Source organism: Culex quinquefasciatus, chromosome 3 (genome assembly GCF_015732765.1).
Source record: "Culex quinquefasciatus strain JHB chromosome 3, VPISU_Cqui_1.0_pri_paternal, whole genome shotgun sequence".
Classification (NCBI taxonomy): Eukaryota; Metazoa; Arthropoda; class Insecta; order Diptera; family Culicidae; genus Culex; species Culex quinquefasciatus.
In genome coordinates this window covers 139,111,571-139,133,662 of record NC_051863.1, presented here as the reverse complement: position 1 = coordinate 139,133,662, position 22,092 = coordinate 139,111,571, and the positions used below count along the sequence as shown (strand labels likewise).

The 22,092-nt window shown below is 37.5% G+C and overlaps 1 protein-coding gene across 1 annotated transcript in view; it reads right to left on the bottom strand.

Moving 5' to 3' along the window:
* Positions 1–1,535: 1,535 nt before the first annotated feature.
* The window catches only part of LOC6034605 (elongation of very long chain fatty acids protein 6), a 76,652-nt gene continuing 56,095 nt past the window's right edge, over positions 1,536–22,092 (bottom strand). The window contains 1 exon segment of the mRNA XM_038261936.1: positions 1,536–7,090. Coding sequence (XP_038117864.1) covers positions 6,457–7,090 — 634 coding nt within the window. The 3' untranslated portion in view covers positions 1,536–6,456.

Genomic DNA, 22,092 nt, shown 5'->3' with positions numbered 1-22,092 from the left:
TTTTTCATTTTTTTAAATTAGTGCCCATGTTTGCCCACTCTTGAAATATATTTTTTTGAAAAGCTGAGAAAGTTGTTGTTGTTGATACGACCCTTCGTTGCTGAGATATTGCCATGCAAAGGATTAAAAACAGGAAAATCGATGTTTTCTTAGTCTAACCTGAACAGCCAACCATTTTCTTATGTTGATATCTCAGCAAATACACTCAACCCCCGATGGTTTGACACCAACTGTTGTCAAACGAACGGGGTCACTTTTTAGTTTGACACCCCTTTTACACGGAGTTCACACACACTACCAAACGTTTGTTTTGATAGTGTGCGTGAGCACCGTGTAAAAAGTGACAGTTCGTCACTTTTTAGTTTGACTTTGACCAACCAACGGGGTACAAACTAAAAAGTGTCAAACGAAAAAGTGACCAACCACCGGGGGTTGAGTGTACACTCAACCCCCGGTGGTTGGTCACTTTTTCGTTTGACACTTTTTTAGTTTGTACCCCGTTGGTTGGTCAAAGTCAAACTAAAAAGTGACGAACTGTCACTTTTTACACGGTGCTCACGCACACTATCAAAACAAACGTTTGGTAGTGTGTGTGAACTCCGTGTAAAAGGGGTGTCAAACTAAAAAGTGACCCCGTTCGTTTGACAACAGTTGGTGTCAAACCATCGGGGTTTGAGTGTAATGGTCCAATTTTCAATGTTAAAATATGAAACATTCGTGACATTTTCTGATCTTTCCGAAAACAATATTTTCTATTTTTTTTTCAATCAAGACTAACATTTGAAAAGGAGCAAACATTCCATATTACGCCCTATTGATCGTTTGAATGGAATTGCTGTATATAAATACGATTGTAATTTTTCAATAGTAAAATATCATTCGGAATTTCTTTATTCTAGTTCGTAATTTGTCAATGTTGGATCACGATTTGTCGATAGTAGATCGTAATCACTTTATCAATACTTTGATGGCTTTGTTGTATGGTCAGCTGAAAAAAATTGTGTTGAGATAGATATAAACCGGTGCGAATTTGTCCGATAAAACAAAATAAAATGCAACATTGTCATATTTTGTTTTTACCTCAATCAAACGTGTTTTAGTAGCTTTTAAATTTACTTAGCTCTACCGCTCATCAAAACTACTGGATAAATAAGTGACTAATTCCTTACAATGACGGCACACACGTGAGTAAAAAAAATATCGCCTTATTATTGATTCGCACTTTGTGCAAAGAGTAAACACACATTTTTAAAGATGCAAGTAAATTTTATCCCGTACTCTTAACTTGCTGACGCAAGATTGCTCACTTTAGTTAGTAGATATTTTTTTCTTCTCTCTGTTGAATTGTGATATTGCGACAACAAACGACTTGAGTTCTTTTTTTGTTTATTTTGTCAATCTTAATAATTTATTTTGATACAAAATGAATAGGTTCGGTAAATTTTATGTTGCTTCATCATTCGCAGTTTTCCATACACAATAAGTAATAGAAGAAACAATACAGAACCATTTTTGTTTGTTGTTTTGTTATACTATTTTTTTTTCACTAGTTGAATTTTTTTCCCCTTTCTTTAAATGTTTGTTTTTGCTTTGCTTGCTTGTAGTCACTGTTACAGTTTATGAACTATAGGTAGATTTTTCTCCTTCTTTACGCCACACTGCTAGTAATGAACCATATTTTTTGTTAACACTTTTTTGCCGTTACATTTTGTTTTGTTTTTTTTTTTTTCATTTTGAGTTAATTATTGTTTGCCTTTTTATCCACCTCTTTGTGATACTTTTACGAATGTAGCGAAGTTGTTGTGTTTTTTCTCTTTACTTTCTCTCTTGGGTTTTTGATGAAATTTTTCAGCTATAATAAATATTGGTGTGTAGTTGTTGTTTGTGTGTGTTTAAAGCTTATGTGTGTGTTTGTATTTTCGATACAAGTAAACAACCAAAGAATTTCAAACGAAAACAAAATTCAAACACTTTCACTCAATCAATTTTTAACAAAACACATTTGTGTATGTGTGTGTGCGTGTGTGATTAGCAACCAATAGAAAGATTATTTTTGCTAGTTTCACACAAGAAAAAGAAACGAAAAGAAATCAATGTCATGTATTTTTCAAAAACTTCTTTCAACTTGTTTTGTGTGATTTGCTGTATTTTTGATCTATTGTTTTTTGCTGCTTCGTCCTTAAATGCCGCGCGCACACCCGCACCAAGGAATGTTCTAAAAATGTTGCACTGCAAACGTGGACACAATGTGCGGTTTTCTTGTAACGCGTGAAACGCAAACGGCGAAAGCTCATTTTTGTTCGGTAGAATATTTACACAATGAGGAATTCCTTTCTCACCACACATCGCACCGCCACGTTTTGCGGTTATTTTTCTGTGGCATTTTGTTAAATTTGTTTTTCGCTAGTTCGGGGTTGAAAAGTTTTATTCTTTTTTTTTTTAGAAGGGAGCACACATTTGTTTCTGCTACGGCAACAAAAAGCGAATCATTTTTTCCTTGAGTGGATTTATTTTTCTTGTTTTCTTCCTAGGACGGGATGAACCGCAAAATTTGTGTAATTTCTATTGCATCAACGGTTTGTTTTACTTTCATTTTATTATTTTTAGAATTTCTCAATTGTGGGATTGGTTTCTGTTTAGCTTTGCTTTGTATTGTTTATTTTTTTTGTTATTTCATCAGCATTTCTCGCAATGGTATCTCAGCCCTAAGGTCGTAATAGAGTTTATAGCTGCTTAACGCGATATCCTTTTTTTAAATGGTTGTTTTGTTCACTAGAAAAGATTATTTACACAAGGATCTTCCAAAAAACAACTTACGCCCTAACTCAAGACTATTTCGTACGAATACCAGTAACAAGAGAGAGAGAGAGGGAGAGATAGTTCATGGGCGGGTGGATTGAAACTTTTGAGCAGTGTTTTGCAAGAGCGCAAAAACAAGATTTTTAGAAGATATATATAAATTAATGTGGGAAACGGGGAAAACAGGGGGGCTAGGCCCAAACAGTACGCACGCGGTTCTACGCGGCTCAGCAGTGAGGACCCTTCGCTCAAACTTTGGGGCTAGCTAATCGTTTGAAGCTTTTTGCTAGAACTACCCGCTTGCACGCGAAAATATCGTTAAATGCTTATTACGAGGAGGGGGAAATTTATTGTCTAGATTAGAAAGTACAGGAAATCACATTGCCAGGGTGGTTAATCAAATCTAAATTTTGAATTTCAGTTTATATCTTAGATTTTTCGAATACAAAAATAAGGTTTTTTCAAATTCTATTATTTACACTGAAAATACCATGATAAAATCATCCTCGAATTCTCGAAAAGAAGGAGATGACTTGTACACGAAATCTCTCGTGGATCTTCAATTTCGTCGATACTTCGCAAACGAGTGAAGAGAGGCTCGTTCTCTTGCGATATTCTCTCTCAGCTTGTGGGCCCAGATGGTCTTAAAAAACAACAAAATATTCTAAAAGAAGTCTCACTTGATTGCCAACATATTACATTTGATCGAGTTGTAAATATCCCATGCATTGCACAAAACTGAGGAAATTCTGTTTTTATTTTTTAAGAAAAGTTAACACGAAGTGTTGCAATTTCAAATATCAAACTTTCAGTACTCAGCGACTACAAATATCATGCCCGAAATCTCATCTCCAAATTTTCATTGCCATTCTTTCTGTCGCGAAATTCTAAGCAAAAAAGTGGTCTCTGTCTCGTGTTTACACAATCCCGTGCGACTCTTTTTCTCACTCAGCGTAGCCATTAAGGTGAGAAAACAAAATAATCTTCGGCGAGTGAGCGTGATCGAGCAAAAGAGAAGGAGTGATAGAAAGGGAATGCTCTTGCTGGCAATCACGAAATATGAGAAGAGAACTTGCAAGCTATAGTGACGGTCGCTATACTCTCTGACATTTTGGTGCAGAGATCATCAAGTGATAGTTTTCTTCTATCACTCATTTACAACACTGATAACACATATTCAATAAAAAAGCCTACATGGAGAGGCGAAATGTTACCCTTGGGCTTTCAAATCGAGCTGTCAAATCAGGGTTCCAATCGAGCGATGAGGCTTTGGAATATCAAAGTTGGATAAATTTTTAATATTTTTTAGCAATAAACAATATTTTTAACGTCACATATTTTGTGAAACTTTTATTTTCAAAAAACCTAATGTATGATGCTTAAAATCTCGTTTTTTGATCAAAAATATTTCAAATTGTTTACGATCTTATTTTTACAAGGTCTTTTTTCTCGATTAGAACCTTGATTCAACAGCTTGATTGGAATCCCGAAAGTAACATTTCGCCTCTTTATATAGGCTCTCTAGTAGTCATATGTATGGGAAAACATTCCTTGCAAATTTGTTTTAATATGCAAACATGAACTTCAGTTTGATAACTTGTTTTGTGAAAAGTTTTTTTCTTTCTAAAAATACGATGTTCGTTCAAACCACAAAATAATTCTGGACCGAATGGACCCAATTTGGAAATTTTGTCTCTAAACAAAAGTAATAAATTGGCGTTTTTCGTCTTGTTTTTTTTTTTTTTTTTAAATTGTTGACCAAATGTCATCAAGTAGCATTTTATGCGAAAAGTGGCAAGAAGATATAGCACGAATCATACAAAAATACGATCATTACTGAGAAAATCGAGTTTTTCAACAAATTGCATACAATATTTCTTGCATGTTCGAAAAACAGTTTTGAATGGCATTTTTCAGTGAAAAGTTTGTTGACCTGCGTTAAGGAGGTATTAGACTATGACAAACAAAAAAAACTCGCACTTTTACGTGATTGACAGTTCGCCTAACTCGCATACTTGTTTGCGGCAAACTCGCAAACAAAGCAATGTATGCTGGTTGACGTTTCTGCAAACAAATGCAGGCAAACTGTCAAAAAGTGCGAGTTTGTTTGTTTGCCGTAGTCTAATACCTCCTTTAGTTTGGTGTCGAAAAGTATAACTATTATACAAGTGCTGAAAATTTTCACATTTGGATGCTGAAGGTACTTTTTTTAGTTAAAAGAAGATGAAAATGAGGCCTTTTCCCCTTTCAAGAATGACAGGAAAAGTTAGTAGTTTCACAACGCTGAAAACAAAACTTACAAAAAAAAAAAACAGGTTTGGCCTAAGTCCGAAAGTTTTAAATTAGGATGAGTTTTGCAAAAATAATTCCATTTTATTATACTTGAGTTTGAAACATCATTTATTTTGGGAACAATGAAGATCTGGGTACCCTTTCTAAGGATAGAAAGTTAATTCGAAAGAATATTAATTGAAAATCGGCAACCCTACCATGAAATATCACCACTGAGTTTTCAAGTATCAATGCTGAGAATTTTAATGAAAACCATTTTCAGATTTTTAGTTTTTTTCAGATTTGATTACTCTATCTAGCATTTTCACCATTGTTATAAAATTTTCTTGAATTTTGTAGAAAATAATCTCAAAACTTAACTTTTTTTTTTAATTTGGCTTTCTGAAAACATTGAAAATAATTCTTGAAACTTGATTAAAATCTTAGCAAGAAAATATTTATCTGAAGGTTGATAAAGGTGCGTTTTGTTCTAATTTTTCCGATTTTGAGTGGCCACCCTGCGCTTTCCCCCTCATGAGCTCCATCTATTTGAAAGAAAGCTCTACCAAATTTCGCTACGCGCTTCATTTCCAATATTTAGCTTGTGAACATTCTCGCGCTCGAGATTACGCACAAACTTTCCTGTCTATCATTCAAATCTTTTCGCTTTTTCAAATAGATCTGCCCACAGAGACGAAAGCGGAAACGTGATGTTCGTTCAAAACCGATCCAAGCTGCTACTCACCGTGGTCGCACACTTTAAGAAGGTGGTGGGAGGGTTAGAGAGAGCTAGTTTTCCGCGCGGAAAACCCGGTACAGCAGCAAGGAAACTAGAAAATTTAAGCATCGAGGTACGATTTAATTCAACGTTTGAGCTTTTTTTTACTTCCTTTAAAACCAACAAATGAACACATTCGAGCGTAAATGTATAGGGTGGTGGAAATGGTTAGAACAAGTTAACGATAGTTTTTTTGCGGGTAGCTTCAAAGGTCCTCATGCTGCTGCGCAGCTGCGCTAAGAATTTACTCATTTTGAATAGAACTAACACCTATTTAGTCTGTACTCACTACCCTTTGAACAAGAAAATAATAATAATAATGATAATAATCGAAAAAAAAAACAAATGAAAACGTGGAAAGATGACTTGGGAAAGGGGGTTTGTGTCCCAAACCCCGCGATGATATGCCGCCACGTTCTGTGCGTGCACTGTTTTTTTTTGTTCGTCGTGTTAAGAATTCTCACAGAACTCGCGGACACTTTTTGTCTTTCTCTGAAAGTGTCTCCCCTTTTTTTTAGGTTTAGCTTTGCTTGCGTGTGAATGAGTCAGTATGAGTGTGTGTGTGTGTGTGTGTGTGTGTGTGTTTGTGTGAAGCAGAGAAAGCCTTTTTACTGTGCTTTGATTTTGTCGTTTTGTGCTGCTGTCGTCGCCGAGAGGCTGGCACTGATGACCGTCGGTTTACTGCTGGCGGTGTACTGAACCTGGTCCACGTTGCTGCCGCCGCCGACGGTCGTCTTGACCATGCGCTTGCCCTTGCGGGCGTTCGTCGAGAGGTAGGTCTTGTAGAAGAAGCGCGCAAACAGGACAAAGTAGCTAAAGTACATCGCGATCGACAGCTTGATGTTCATCTCGGAGATGTTACAGCTACCCTTGCCGGCGGTCTGCAGGAATCCGTGGGCCCAGATGTTGATCGCGCAGCCCACCACCATCTGCGTCAGCTGCAGCGTCGTGATCAGCATCGCGATCGAACGCGGGGGCTTAAAGTTGAGGGCGCGCAGCGCATAGTACGAGTACATCACCGAGTGGACGCAGTAGTTCATCACGATGAACCAACGGGCCGACGCGGTGTACTCGGTGTAGCTGAACCAGCTGTACATCAGCACCGTGATGTGGTGGTACCAGTGCAGGAAGATGAGCGGCTGCTTCCGCAGCACGATGAACACGGTGTCGCCCAGCTCGGGCAGCTTCGACAGCACAAACAGCCACGTCCAGAAGCCACTGACTCGGTCGTGTTCGATGAAACTGCAACGAGAGAGAGAAAAATCCAAATTAGACCAAAAATTACGCAAAACATGGGCCAATTTGGCAGTTCCAAGGTCTTGGCGGCGCAACAATTTGCCAACTGCGCCGTGCGGCTACGCTTTGCAGAGATGAAAAGAGATTTTGCAACTCTTTGCTCTCTTCTAAGAAGTGTGCGGTTGTGCAAATCGTTCGACGTGAAAGGGAGGTTTTTTTTTCGCAATTTGTGGACCGGTCGGCTAGCTAGTTAGCTGCTGCTGCTGCTGGGTGTTCTTATCTTGTACGGGGGAATTTTACACGGTAGTTTTACACAGCTATGAACAGTTGAGTTGCAGAAACCCCAAAATCATTGTTTTTGGGCGGTGAGTAATGGGAAACAGTTTGCCTTCCCCAAAAGCTATGAATCACCCGAAAATCGGGCATTAACTACAATTTTACATCTTATCTGATTTTTTTTAATGATATTTTTATCAGAAAGAGCACAAGTTTATTTGTCTTCAGTTAGACATTTTGATAATATTTTTATCGGAAAGTCACAAAATTTCACATATATTTCATATGTTTACATTGATAGTCCGATCAACAGTTGATAAGAAAACTTTGCTGTTCAGGCAACTAGAGGTCCAATTTTCAAAGTTTCTTAAACAAATTTATAGGAAATTTAGAAAAGAAAATGTTGGACAAATAAAAAAAAATGCAAATCAAATTTTTGTTTTCAAAAATTTCTGTGAAGTACTTTTAAATTTCATTTCCGATTTTGCATCCAAAAATGATTATTTTTTCGACCGGATTTTTTTTCCAAATATTATATTTAAAAAATAATATTTTTGTCCAAATTGATTTTTTATGTTAACCATCTAACGCCCATGGTTACTCTAGATTACCACTAATTTTTGTCTTCAAAATTAAAATTCTCGGCAACCATGCATTTTGCTTCAAAAAAATGGATAAAGTAAACGTAAAAATGGATAAAGTTGTTATAGCGTTTACCTATTTTCCCCGAATTGACCTAACCTATACCTACAACTTTGCCCAAGATACGAAATTTACTAGTATGGTGACAAGAAATTCTTCAAATTTTTGAAAATCTGAAGAGACACCCTCTTGTTCGATTCTTTAGATAAAAAAATAAGTAACTTGGCAAATTTTGAGCCAAATCGGTTAAGGTATAAGGGTCGTTTTTTATCGTTGAAGTTTGTATGAGAAAACAAAAATGTATGGCGAAAAGCAAAAAAAAAAATCAAAGATACGCCAAATGGTAGCGTCTAATGTGTCGGATCATTAAAAGATTCTTGAGTAAAATGGCAACTTTGTCCAAGACGGCAAAACGATCCGAGTTAACCCTAACTAGTTATTAGCGATTTAAAGAAGACGTTTTTGTATGAAAAGATTTTTTTACCAGCTTTAACGATAAAAAGCGACCCTTAAACTTTAACCGATTTTGCTCAAAATTTTCACAGTTACTTATTTTTGCATAAGGGATCAAATCAGGGTGTATCCAAGAGGTCGATTTTTTTTATTGGAACCTTAATGGACAGCTGAAAATTTTTCGTCTTACTAGAAGGTGCTAGAAGGCATGCATCAAAACATCATCGTTAATTATTCACATTATGTAATGTTTTTTAATAACTAAAAAAATTAAGGCCGGGCCGACGTTTTTCTTCTCCATCTGATGGAAGGTTGGAGCAGATGGGAATCAAACCCATAAAATCACCCGCTTACAATGCGGACAGCGTAACCATTCGGCCAATCCTGCTTCCTATAACTCATAAATATTTAAAATTTTCATCTGATTTGGAGCATCTAATGTATCTGATGCTGATCGATTTGGTGTCTTCGGCAAAGTTGTAGTTTATAATTAAGACTTTTTAGAAAAAATAGGAACCCAGAAAAAACACAATCCCGATTTTTAAATAAATTTATAATATTGATAGTTGATTCCCAAAATTTTGCATTTTGCGATATCTTGTTAACTATTGGTTTGATTTTCAAAGTTAATATTTTTTGTTGTGATATTTTCTTCTCTCTTCTATTGTAAGATCAGTTCCTAACTGGACTCGGTCGTTGGAAACGACCGTCGGCTCAACGACCGACGAAATAGGCGGCGGGCCAGATGCGGGCATGAAAATGTCAAAACCTCTCCCCCCTCACTTCGTCTCATCATCCAGCTGCAGCTTTGTTGACAAACAAACGGAGCACGCGGTCGCATGATGGCGGCATCGAGCCAGAATTAGGCGTGGTCATGTGGTTTAAAAATGAAACTTTTTTCAAGAAAAATAATATTTTTCCGACTGAATAAAAAAAAATGCGAGCATGTTCAAAGAATTATTCCTGATGTCAAAGAAGCGACTAAAAATCAAAATTTTAATAAATAATTTTTCTAGAATTGAACTTTTTTACACCAATTGGGAACCCACGACCGTTTCCAATGAGCGTGAGAAGATGCCAGAAAATCCAGCTACCAGCTAAATCCACAATATAAAAATAATTTCGAAATTGTGAATCAAGGGTGACATTTTGAAAGGATTAAAACACGCATTTTGAACATGTTCAAATGTAGGGTTTTATTTTAAATTCGAAGTTGTTGTTATAGAAAAGATCACACAATTTCACAACAGTTTGCGAGATATCGCGAGTTGAAAAATGATGACTAATTAGATGACCTTTAGAAAAAAACTAATTTCTCAGCAACCAGCAGTTGGGGTATCAAAGTCAAAAAATGAATTATGTAGAAAATTTTCTCAGCTCTTCGATAGTATTTAAGCAATTCTAGCAAAACCATGTAATTGGGCCAATGTCGAAGCGTATAAAGACGAAAAATCCAGGGAAAAAATATTTTTAAAACAAGAATTTAAAAGAAATATACTGCCCATGTTCGCATAAATGTCCCATATGCAAAAACAGCAAGCTGAGAAAAACGCATTTGAAGTTTGTCCCATACATAAGGCTACGTGTTAAGTTTTCGCGAAAAAACTGGATTTTCTCCTGATTTCCAGAACAAAGTACTGGATATTATAGGCTCTTTTGAAAGAGCACACGATTTTGAACCAAACTGCATCAATAACTCAAAAACGATGAAAATGCATATGGGACATTTATGCGATCAGGGGCAGTATAGTCAAATTAACTGAAAACAATTTCAAATGCATTTTCCTGCGTAAACAATAAGTTTTGGCATGTTTGGTCTCGATTAAAAATAGAAGACATTAAATCGTTCCGAAATTCTTTTGTCAAGATATAAATTTTCGGATATTTACATGCCCATTTTGTATGAACCGCTTGCAAAATTGTATGAAGCCCTGCATAAATAAAACTAATTACCAAATCTGGAGTTTTTTTTTGAAAAGGTCCAATAAACCAAATTTCCAGTTTTTGCTTTTTGGGTGGTTTTGAAACCGCCTTAATTCAGGGGTATTAAAAAACACCCAAAAAGAAAAAAACAGAAAATTTGGTATATTGGACCTTTTAAAAAAAACTCCAGAAATAAAAAAAAAATACAAAGAAAGTCGATTTGCAAAAACCAAGGTGTTTACGTAGGTAGATTACAAGCTAAACTTACTCACATAGGATGTGATTCGCACAAACTACTTCAAACTAAAAATAGAAATCCTCATCAGCCTGCAAAAATACCTGTCATGGTAAAAGCTCCAAAACAATTCCGCACGAAGCCCCCCCAAATTTCACGCCTGAGCTAAGTGTAGTTGACCTTGGTTCTATACCCCGGGAGGGGAAGCTCCCCGTTTTGCCGCCAAGTACGGAACCGCATCGTTAAACCTAATCAAACGTCTTTCAAATCGAACCATTCACCGAAAAAAAGTGCACATCAAATATCCTCAATTCAGTGTGCTGTGTACCGTCACGAGGTTCTGCGCACGTGGAGAAGATTAATGACTGCGCGTAAATCCCGACGGTAAACAGCAGCAACGTTTTTTTTGTTCCCTTCTTTTCTTAAAGTACGTACTCAAATTATCCAAAGTTTTTTGTTTGTGTGTTCGATCCGTTCTGACCACAGTCGATTGCGTCCATCCGAGAGCGCTTCCTTATGGCGTCCGAGGAGGTGTTTGAATAATATTCCGTGGAAAAAAATAAGGGGACTTGTCGTTTTTGCTCTTCCCAAGAAGGTCGATTAGAGCGTACATTTACGTCACATTTGCGCGGAATGGTTCGGGGGGCCTCAGATAATCACACCAAACAATGAATGACGTACACGTGAATCTTGACTTTTGGCGTTCTCTTGAAGTTTGTTTATCCCCCGAGTTGTCCAGTTTTGTCTTCTTAACGTACGTCTTTTTAGCAGCTTTTAAAATTTATTGTTTTTTTGAGATATTCGTTTATGATCTGTCCATGCTTCATATATTTCCAAATTTAACTATTTATTATGATCAGTAATTGATTTTTTTTTCTTTTTAAATGTTTTTAATGTTTTCACATTAAACAAGGTATAACTTAACTTTAAAATTACTTATCGATTTAAGCAGCTGGTGTGATGACTCAATATTGGTCGATGACAGCGCAAGAGTTGAGTTCTGTTTGTTCAATAATTCGCAAACCGTTATCGCCAGCCGGATACATTAGATAGCGGTTTCTAAGAAGTTTTTTTCTTCTTCTGGGGATTCGACTCGTTAAATTTAATGACAAACTGAAACCAGTTTATCAAATAAATGTTTTATTGCTTTTTAACTTCAAAGAAAATTTTAAATTTGTAGATTGAAAAATAGCATTTAAAAAAAATCTATTGTAATTCTGCCCATAAACCTCTTTATGTCAAAGTACACAGTAAACCCCATCTTCGCCGCGCCGTGCTCCGTCAATGTCCGGTGGCGGCAGGACATTAGTCGAATTAATTAATTACCCCCCTGAGCTGGGTGACAACCCGTGGCTCTTAACCTTTATTGCTTCGAGCTCCCGTGGAGTCGTAAAACAGTTTACCAGGCTACAACACTTTGAAGGGTACACAACAACACCTGTACATTGTTTAGGGGTCATTCATAAACTACGTTGCGCTTAGCTGTACAAAGCTGGTAGTATAAATAAAATTTACCTTCTAAAATTGAACGCGTGATTTATGGATGACCCTTTTCCCACCCTAACGTACGAAGAAAGCAACAGTCAGCCAGCGGCACTTGGAAAGTTCCTAACCTTTAGATTCAGTACCGAAATAGAACCAACCGTGTGTGCGTGATTAGAAATGCAAATCTTGCCATTAGAAGAAGCGTCCGGTCCGGTTGAGGGTGGTGGAGAAAAGTGAAAAACAGTACACTCCGAGGGTGGTCTGTAGGGGTCATAAATCTGTTCACTTCCATGGCATGAATGGACGGAACGATTGATGGAGGGCGCCGGAGGGCTGTCGGATTGCCAGCAGGTGGGGGTTTGGCGTTAGAAATGGGATTGATAGTTGTTGCGTTTTTTCCTGGATGGAATTAATTATTTTCCCTTGGGAAGTTGAGATTATTTTGGAGATTTTTGAAAATTGAGAGTTCAGTTGTTTAGATTGTGTAAGATTTGACGACAACAAAAAATTTAGCGAAAAAAAAAACTTTTCGCGATAGCGAACATCGAAAATTTTCAAAAATTCAAAAGATTTTAAATCAACTTAAACAAGCTAAAAATGATTCTAAACGCAGGGGAATACATTTAAAATTGATGTCAGCTGATAGCACTAAAATTTTTAAGTTTTTTTTTTGCAGAAATATGTTTTTTGCTCCCTGATTTTTCAGGGCAACTTTAAAGGAAGGGGGGGGGGGGGGGCGTAAGCAGTGCTTAAGAAATTTAGACTTTTTGTGATAGGTAACATAACACTCGTCTTCACCACGACAACCTGATATTGACATGCTGCTTTCGTTCGTTTCACACACAAACGAATGAGTGCAACGCAAAGTCCCCCATACCGTCTTCGGCCTACCTCTAGAAATACATTCGCTCAGAGAACATTCTCGTTTGACATTCTAACGAGATTCCGATTATCTCTTCCATGATCGCGTTCAAATAACTTCTGCCACCACGCAGCAAACAAAAAGAGGAGAGTGACGATAAACGAGAGAAAGAGAGTGCGTTTGAGTTCACCGACCGTCGCCATAACGATCGTGATAGGCGCTGTGTGTGAGCGATCTAATCTAGATCAAATTTTTAAAAGGTCCAATCTGCATAGGAAACCCATGACTCACAGGTTGAAAATTTACTCTAGAAATTTAGTTTTCGCCCGGTAGAGGTGGGCAAAACCGCTCTTTTTTAAAGCCGCTCATTTTAACTCGCTCATTAAAACGAGCGGCTCTTTTTAAAAATTTTGATTGAAATGCAATTTTAAAGCATGGTGTGATTTTGCATGTGTTTTCTTTTTCATTTTATAAATTATCTTGACGGTCTCTATGTCAAGATTTATACTTGAACCTTAACGTTTGAATGCTTGAATGGTTAGGGCTCTCAAACTGAAATTTAGGACTTAGGAGAAAGTTGCTATTAATTTTACGAAATTGCGTTGATTTCTACTATAATTAAACAAATGCTAAAATTTAATTTTGAGAAAATATTCGGCAAATTCCTTTCTGCATTCTGATTATATCGATCAAGTTAAGAAATATCAAAGTTTATACGGGCAAGAGACTTTTTCCCAAGATCTCATGAGCTATTTAGTAGTTTTTTTTTGGTATAATTTTCTTTGTTCGGCACTTTGAAATTTTGAAATTCATATATTTACGATCAGTTTTGCAATGAAAAGTGTTTTATTTTTTTTTGAAATTCATTCAGCTTAACTTTTGGAGTAATTTCAAAGAAGATTACAATTTTGAAATATATGTTTGAAAACCTTTAAGGGTGCACAGCAACCAAGGAAGTTGTAGTGTCCAAAATTGGCACCCAATCCTGCAACAACCTGATTGTAAAAAAAGTTTAACTTTTTTGTAAATAACTTTGAAGACAGTACTCTAGGGGATGAATAAAAACCATATTGATAGTTTCCGTAGTTTTGAAGATACTTAAATGTCTGTAACAAAAATCTTGGTGCAAAAGCTTTGGTTGATGTGTACCGTTAAGTGGTGCTCATATATTTTCAAAATGCAATTTAGAGTCTTTCAATGTATATTGATGAGAAAGTTGGAATAACCCCCAACGAAATATGTCGATTCAGCTCTTCAGCTCGGGAATAGGCCCTCTTTATCGTGTAGTTTTTTTTTATCCTAAAGTACTTGAAAAAATTGGCATTCATTTAATAAGCATTGAAATATATTAAATTGCATTTTCAGTCCTCAAATACAAATTTTATAAAACAAATTGTTGGAAATTCAATTAATTATATGTTAAAACTTATAAAAAGATACAAATTTATAAGTATATCAATCTTGGAACGATTCTTTCAAAAGACCAAAGTTTCAAAAAGAACCGCGGCTCTTTTTTTTGTTGTAAACCATGGTTCGTTCGCTCTTTTTAGTGAACCGGCTCGTTCTTTTTTGCCCACCTTTAGTTTTCGAAAATTATCGCTGACAGGAAGTTCTTTCAAATATTGAGCAGTCCCATTCAGTGACAGCTCCCTTTTCAAGCATTGGGTGTAAGTTACACAGAAAAAAGAAGTTGAATTTTGGAAGGTTGAAAATTTTGTAGGTTGAGTATTACCTCTTTTTTTTGAGTAATATTACATAAAAAATGTGTAAAAATGTGAACCTCATGAATATTCATCAAAAACTGATGAATATTCACAAATTCCTGATGTAATATTACACATTTTTTTGGACACAAAATCTGTCACCATTTCCTGATGAATATTACCATAATTTTTTTCTGTGCATTTAAATATTTTTGTTTTTCGAAATTTAAATATTGTCGTATTTAAAAGGGGTCAAAAAATTTTGACGGGACTATTGAAAAACTACATTGTCAAAAAATACACGAAACTTCTATGGGATCTTTTGATTTTTAACCTAAAAATTCAAATTTATTGGTCATCAACATATTTTTTAGATCTTTTTTAGCTTTCTGTGCCCTTTCCGTTTAGAATATCTACTTAGGATTTATTAACTAACATAAAATTGTTGTTCAATCATCGATTTCGGCGCCTCTGGAAAACAGTCCATGTATTAGTACAGCTAAGTGGGAAATTCTTCGCAATCCTGATTGGCCCATTCGTAACCCAATACACGTGTTTCTATACCGAGCCAGTGAGACGCTAATAAAATTCTGTACTGCCGGAAACGACATTATTTGACACTTGTTATCTAATTGTCGACACCTGCAGCATCTACTAATTTGATTAGAGTGCAATTTCCCGATAGCGGTTCGCCAACACACTCAGCAGGGGTCGGTGATTTATGTCACGTATTTCTCTTTTCTACGCAGCCCCCTCCCGTAACCCTAGATCCAGTGCGTAACAAAACACTGTCAATTAGTAACTTAATCGTGTACCAACAAGCGGCGTCGATTTGTCCTGTTACAGTTTAACCCGTCAAAGACAAAACACAGAAGCTTCCTATAGCGGCGCGCACAGCTATAGAATTACCATCTCATTATCATAGTAATAGACGACTTGATCACCTTACACCAGCCGGCGACCAGACGGTATTGTTCCGCTAGCCCTGCTTAATATGTACACACTAGTAACGACTTGTTTAAGGGCTCTTTAACCCGCGTTGTACTGGTGCGTGTCCTGTAATTACTAACTCTTGGGAAGGGTTCTGAACTTCCTTTTTCCGTAAACGGAACGTTGCCACACTTTACAAACTTTTTTGTGTAATGAATAATGGTTAATCGATTTCGATGTCCTTTGAACGAAAAGGTCACCGTCGATGAATCTTCCAAAAGACCTCAGCACTGTGAAATGAGTCATTTATCTTAAATTCAATTGCATCACTTCTATCTAGTACATGACAGAATCTCGCATTACACAATTCGCTGAACGGAAATTTTCATCTCCAACAGTCCAGCTACTACCGCCTTTCGTCTCGCGCCGCACCGGGCTCTGGAAACATCTAAACTAAACCGTGTGTGACGCAAGCGCGCAAATACATACACGTGGTCACTTCTTGGGTCAACTGGGGTAAAACCTGTACGTTCTAGACACGTTCTGCAATTAAACTGTTTTGAAACCGAACCAAATCGCTTGATCAACTAATAGATGTTGCACACAACGCGCTCCAATTTGCCCCACTCGATCCACATCGGGCTGATGATTTGCACTTTTCTAGCAAAAACCGGTTTTCGGTTGCAAGTTCTGGCCAGACTACTGCTGCTGGCGCTCGTCCGGTGATGGATTTATTAGACGATTAAGCCATCGGACGCGCAACCATGTGCAGCAAGGTGTTCCAACACAGTAGCAGTAGCACCTCAACGAAATAGAAGCGTAGAACCGAGTTGATCTGACGTAGCGCCATGGATTCAAACAACAGCTGATTCAAGATTTCTAACAGATTGTTATACAAATGCCACAAATTTATAACTTGTCCAAGGTCACTGATTCCCAACCAGCAGGTGCAGTTCCAAATGATAAGCCGTAACATCTCTCAGCTGATGTCATTCCAAGTCAGCCGCCTGTCTTATCATTCCGGACGACTTTATCAGCGAAAGCAAATATAAACCTTGTTTTTGCACACCACCTCACGGTCAACGAAGATGCATGATGCGAGAGACAGAATCATCAAATTATTACCAATTTTTGCTACTCAAACCCCGTCCTACTTCCTCGTATCAGTCAGGGTCAGGTGGCGGCTTTCCGTGTCACTGCCCAGATACCACAACAAGGTTCGGTTCAAGCAGGATTATTAGGTAATTTCACTCGCTGAGCGGTTGATAACTTCCTGACCTTTTCAGCAGGTTGTGGTGGTGGGAATGGTAGCACGTGCTAGACCTGGAGGCCAAACGTCTTATCGCGCGATCCGGCTTGGTGGGATGACGTCGAGCTCGCTTATCAACGGAACCCCGGCGAATCTGTCGCATAATCCAGACTGACAGGGAGTATTTATTACATGATGGCATGTCTTCATGCGAGAATGGTGTACAAAGTGAAAGAAACTTGTTCTTGTACCTGTTCATTATTTATGAAATGCTTCTAGGCTATTTCATTGAAGAGTTCCGACATCTTCAATGCCAATGGTCAATAGTCTTCCGAGTTCGAACCATCAATCTTGAACAAATTATGATGTGAGTGACATTTCGATTGCAAGTTAAAAAAAGTGTTCCGTGTGACTGAGACGAATCGAATGCAGAAGAATCGCCGGTTTTATTGTTTCAAATTGGGGATTGAACTCCTCGCATACGAGTATTATTACTATAGTAGTTAAAAAATGAATTAAAAAAAAATCGTTGGATCATGAATAATTTTTCATGAATTCATGAAAATCAGTCATGAAATCATGAATAGTTATAATCATGATTTCATGAACTAAAATTAAGCCATGAATATAATTCATGAATACATGAATTTTTATGCACGATTTCGTGAATAAAATTCATGAAATCATGAAAGGTATCATGAAATCATGAACAAAATAATTCACGAGTTCATGAATCGAAATTCATGATTTCTCGCACCCTTTTTTCCGTGCAGAACAGCGGTTCTCAACCTGGGGTACATGTACGTACCTTTGGGGTGCCACGAGGGGATATTTGAAAAATATCCTGAGCAATATTTGAGAGAAAGAAAAACAGCAAACCGATTTTTAGCAAACAAAACCAGTTCAAAACAATTAATTCGATTTTCAATTGTATTTTTTATTAGTATGAAACGAGGACTCAGCACTTTTCCACTCTTGCACTTAAAAAAACCAGATGGCAGCACGATGTAACGCCACGTTCCTATTTCTATGTCCTTAACTTTCTCGATGGGAGCAGATGGGAATCGAACCCAGAACTATTCGCTTACAAAGCGAACACCGTAATCATTCAGCCACAGCTGCTCCTTATTTTAACGTAAGAATGAATCAAAAATGTTCAAAAAAGAAAAAAGATAATGTTTTATGTTCTTGTACTGTTTTGATTTTTTTAAGAGATGAAAAATAAAGCACATTTTTATTATTTAAAAAAGTGATTTGAAAATATTTACGACTTGTAAATTGTGCACTTTTTCAAAAAGAACAAAAGTATTTTGTGATAGTAAATTAAAATCTGAAATCAAAAGAGGTTCTGAATTTTTTTTTAAATGTGTTGTTTATGATTCCAAAAATCTGTATTAAAAAAAACTATAATTTAAAAAAATGATAGCAATTCGTCAGTGAAGCACTGTTGATCTAAAGTTGGCATTTATTTCAATTAAGGTTTTTTAATTCTAAACTTATTTTTATTAGGTCCTCTTAGGTGCTAACGTCATGATTCGAAATCCGGACACTTAGTACCATATTATTTTTGTTATAGCTGGCAAAAATTCATGTAATAAGTTGGAAATGTAGAAATATCATCAGGATTTAGTATAAACAGTCAGTTTTAAGAGAATGCATGCAAAATATGTCATTTCTAACAATTTTTCATCAGAATTTGAAAATTAAAATGACTTGTTGTGCTTCGAATCCCGGACACTGTTAAAAGCTGATTCGAAATCCGGACACTTTTGCTTCGAATTCCGGACACTCGATTTTGCGAGCTCGATTTGCGATGCCTTTTCGTTGGGTCGCAAAATTTTTCGCGTCCGTCGCAGTGTGTTTTTCGTTTTTTTTTTCGTGTGCGTGTGTGCGTGTGAGGTGCGACTGGCTTTGACTGTCCCGATGACAGTTAGCCAGCTCGATTTGCGATGCCTTTTCGTTGGGTCGCAAAATTTTTCGCGTCCGTCGCAGTGTGTTTTTCGTTTTTTTTCGCGTGCGTGTGTGCGTGTGAAGGTGCGGCTGGCTTTGACTGTCCCGATGACAGTTAGCCAGTTCGATTTGCGATGCCTTTTCGTTGGGTCGCAAAATTTTTCGCGTCCGTCGCAGTGTGTTTTTCGTTTTTTTTCGCGTGCGTGTGTGCGTGTGAAGGTGCGGCTGGCTTTGACTGTCCCGATGACAGTTAGCCAGTTCGATTTGCGATGCCTTTTCGTTGGGTCGCAAAATTTTTCGCGTCCGTCGCAGTGTGTTTTTCGTTTTTCTTCGCGTGCGTGTGTGCGTGTGTGCGTGTGAAGGTGCGGCTGGCTTTGACTGTCCCGATGACAGTCAGTTCGATTTGCGATGCCTTTTCGTCGGGTCGGTAAATTTTTCGCGTCCGTTGTCGATGTGCAACAACAACAAAACCCTATCATACCATTTCATCTCGATACATCGTAACTCGTCGTTCGCAAAGTTAATCAGTACCTCACTAAACATCAATCATTCAAAACTCGTGAAATCATCTCAAGTTAAAAATTACACTGTTTAACCCTTCAGTTTTAATTACAAATGATTTTGGTTCTATCTTTCCACAGCCGGCTGTCTAAGACTAGACCATTTCATTTAAAATTTAACAACAGAAAAACGGGAAATGTCTCATCCGCAGCCTCCGATTGCTTGCCTTGAGAATAATACAAAATACCGTTCAACAAACACTATGATTTTGGGTCGCATCATCATCTTCTATGATGAATCCTGACCAAACACCCTATCCTACTAACCAATTTTCAGGTTCCTGGCGCTCGTGGGGTGTAAGCACAGAGTAAATCAGCTGCCCTAGTAGCAACCTGCGCTAACTAACATTCCCGTCCCTTAAAATCGAGGTCTACAAACTGACATGGCGGGCGCCGTTGGTGGCCAATGACTGTTACCTATTCGCAACTGATCTAGCTTTAGCAATCATGGTGTTTTATCTTTTCAGCGCATTCATACATGCTGTTGATAAGGGAAACACCACTTGATCGTCGAAGCCTATAATCAGTAGTGCTGAAAGGATATTACGGTTCTGTTCAGCAACGGAGGGGCAACCATGGGTGATCTCTCATGCTCATGCTCATGCTCATGCTCATGCTCAATTCCGGACACTCGATTTTGCTTATGAATCGCACAAATTTGGACTGAAATGTTAGTGACTGAAATGTTAGGGAATGGCTCAAATAAGCTGTTGACATCAAAACAATCGATAGTTTATATAAAAATTTGCTAGAATTTAAGGAAATCAAAAACATAAATTTCTGCTTTGCCTTCCCGGTGCTTCGTACGCCTATGAAATATTTCAGTTGAAATGTTTCGCTTTTTTGGTAAACTTATAATTTTATTTTATTTAATTGTTTTGGCATTAACTACAGCGTTCAAACAAACTTTAAATGAAAGTTGATGTTAGAATTTATCAAATAACACAGTTTTGACATTTATAATGCGAACTTATATCCAAATAATTGATAAAACAAGTTGAAGTGTCCGGGTTTCGAAGCGTCCGGGAATTCGAATCATGACTTTACGACCAGGTTCGGACCGAGGATCGATCAATCAATACACATCAAATACAACTCCTTACATTCCATACTTGGAGATCATCCATTAAGGGGTTACATGTAAATTGACAAAAATGTCAAGGGTTGGTATGAGCCAGGGTTGCGAATGAGCGAGCGCTCACGGAAGGCGCGCTCGCTCCAGCTGGTGCGTGAGTTTTTATCAGGTAGCTCGTGCTCGCTCACGCTCACCGGAGCGTTTTGCGCTCACGTGAGCTGGTGAGCCAAAGTAGGTAGTAGTTTTTTCCTGTTGAAACATCTGCCTGTTTGGAACGAAGTTTCTAGAACTATCCTAGCACAGGCAGCAAAAACAAACAAGAAAGTGGTCAAACAGACAAAAGTAAGCAATGAAATGGATTTGGTCAGCGAACCGAAATTTACGTTCTATTTAAAATCCAGACATTTTTCGAACAAGGAACAAAAACCTAAATTCATAATGTAAACATTCATTGACGTGAAGAGATGCACTGTTTGTTTACAAATCAAATCCTTATTAGACCAATTACATGGTATTGCTTGTTATGTATAAAAAAATATATTGACAATTTCTTAATATTTTAAGTTTTTAAAATAACCTTTGAAACAGTTACAATCATCCACAATCAAAAAATCATATATAACTTGTAATTGAATATTTTCAGAGGCTTGGTTGCGGAAGTGTTGAATAAAATCCATTTGGGGGAAGAAGAGCCACCCTTTTCGTGGTGAAAAATATTGACAATTTATATGATTTGAGTCAAAAAGGGTTATTTCAACCCTTAGCAATTTTGAGGATTAATTTTAAAAATAGAACTGCTTCAACAATTGTACCTTATTTTCTAAAATGTTTGTCCAAATAAAGCACATAAAGACTAACTTTATAGAAATGATCAGCCGTTTCTAGTAACTGAATCACTGAAAGATTTAATAAACGGAATAACTTTACAGGCCCTTTTATTTAGGCGTCTATACCCTTCCCCCGCACCGCTCTGCTTACCTTAATACAATAAGACTTATTAATTCGAAAATATTGATACATTCAACTGTATTTCTCCAAAATGATTCTTGCGAATCCAACCTATTATTCAAAAACATGGTTGATGAAAATAAGCTACTGTTCACAAAGTGATATTTCCACAGCCCTGCTGCACCTTAAGCTAGAATTGAAAAAAAAACTTTCTCAAAAACGTTAAATGATTAGCGATGCGTCCAAAATGAGCGCTCCGTGAGCGCAAAATGAGCGCGAGCGCGAGCGTGGAGCAAACGTGAGCTGCAAAAATCGGAGCAAACGTGAGCGCGGGCAAACGTGAGCTAGCTCGCGCAGCGCTCCTCCTCACGAATGAGCGAAAAGTGAGCGCTCACGAGCGCGTGAGCGCGTGAGGAACGTAACACTGGTATTAGCACACACTAAATATTTTTTTAAATGGGTAATTCTCCGCCAACTCACACAGCAGTTGCCCCGACCCCTCTTCGATTTGCGTGAAACTTTGTCCTAAGGGGTAACTTTTGTCCCTGATCACGAATCCGAGGTCCGTTTTTTGATATCTCGTGACGGAAAGGCGGTACGACCCTTCCATTTTGAACATGCGAGAGGTGTTTTCAATAATTTGCAGCCTGAAACGGTGATGAGATAGAAATTTGTGTCAAAGGGATTTTTGATGGCGTACTCAGAATTCCGAAAAAC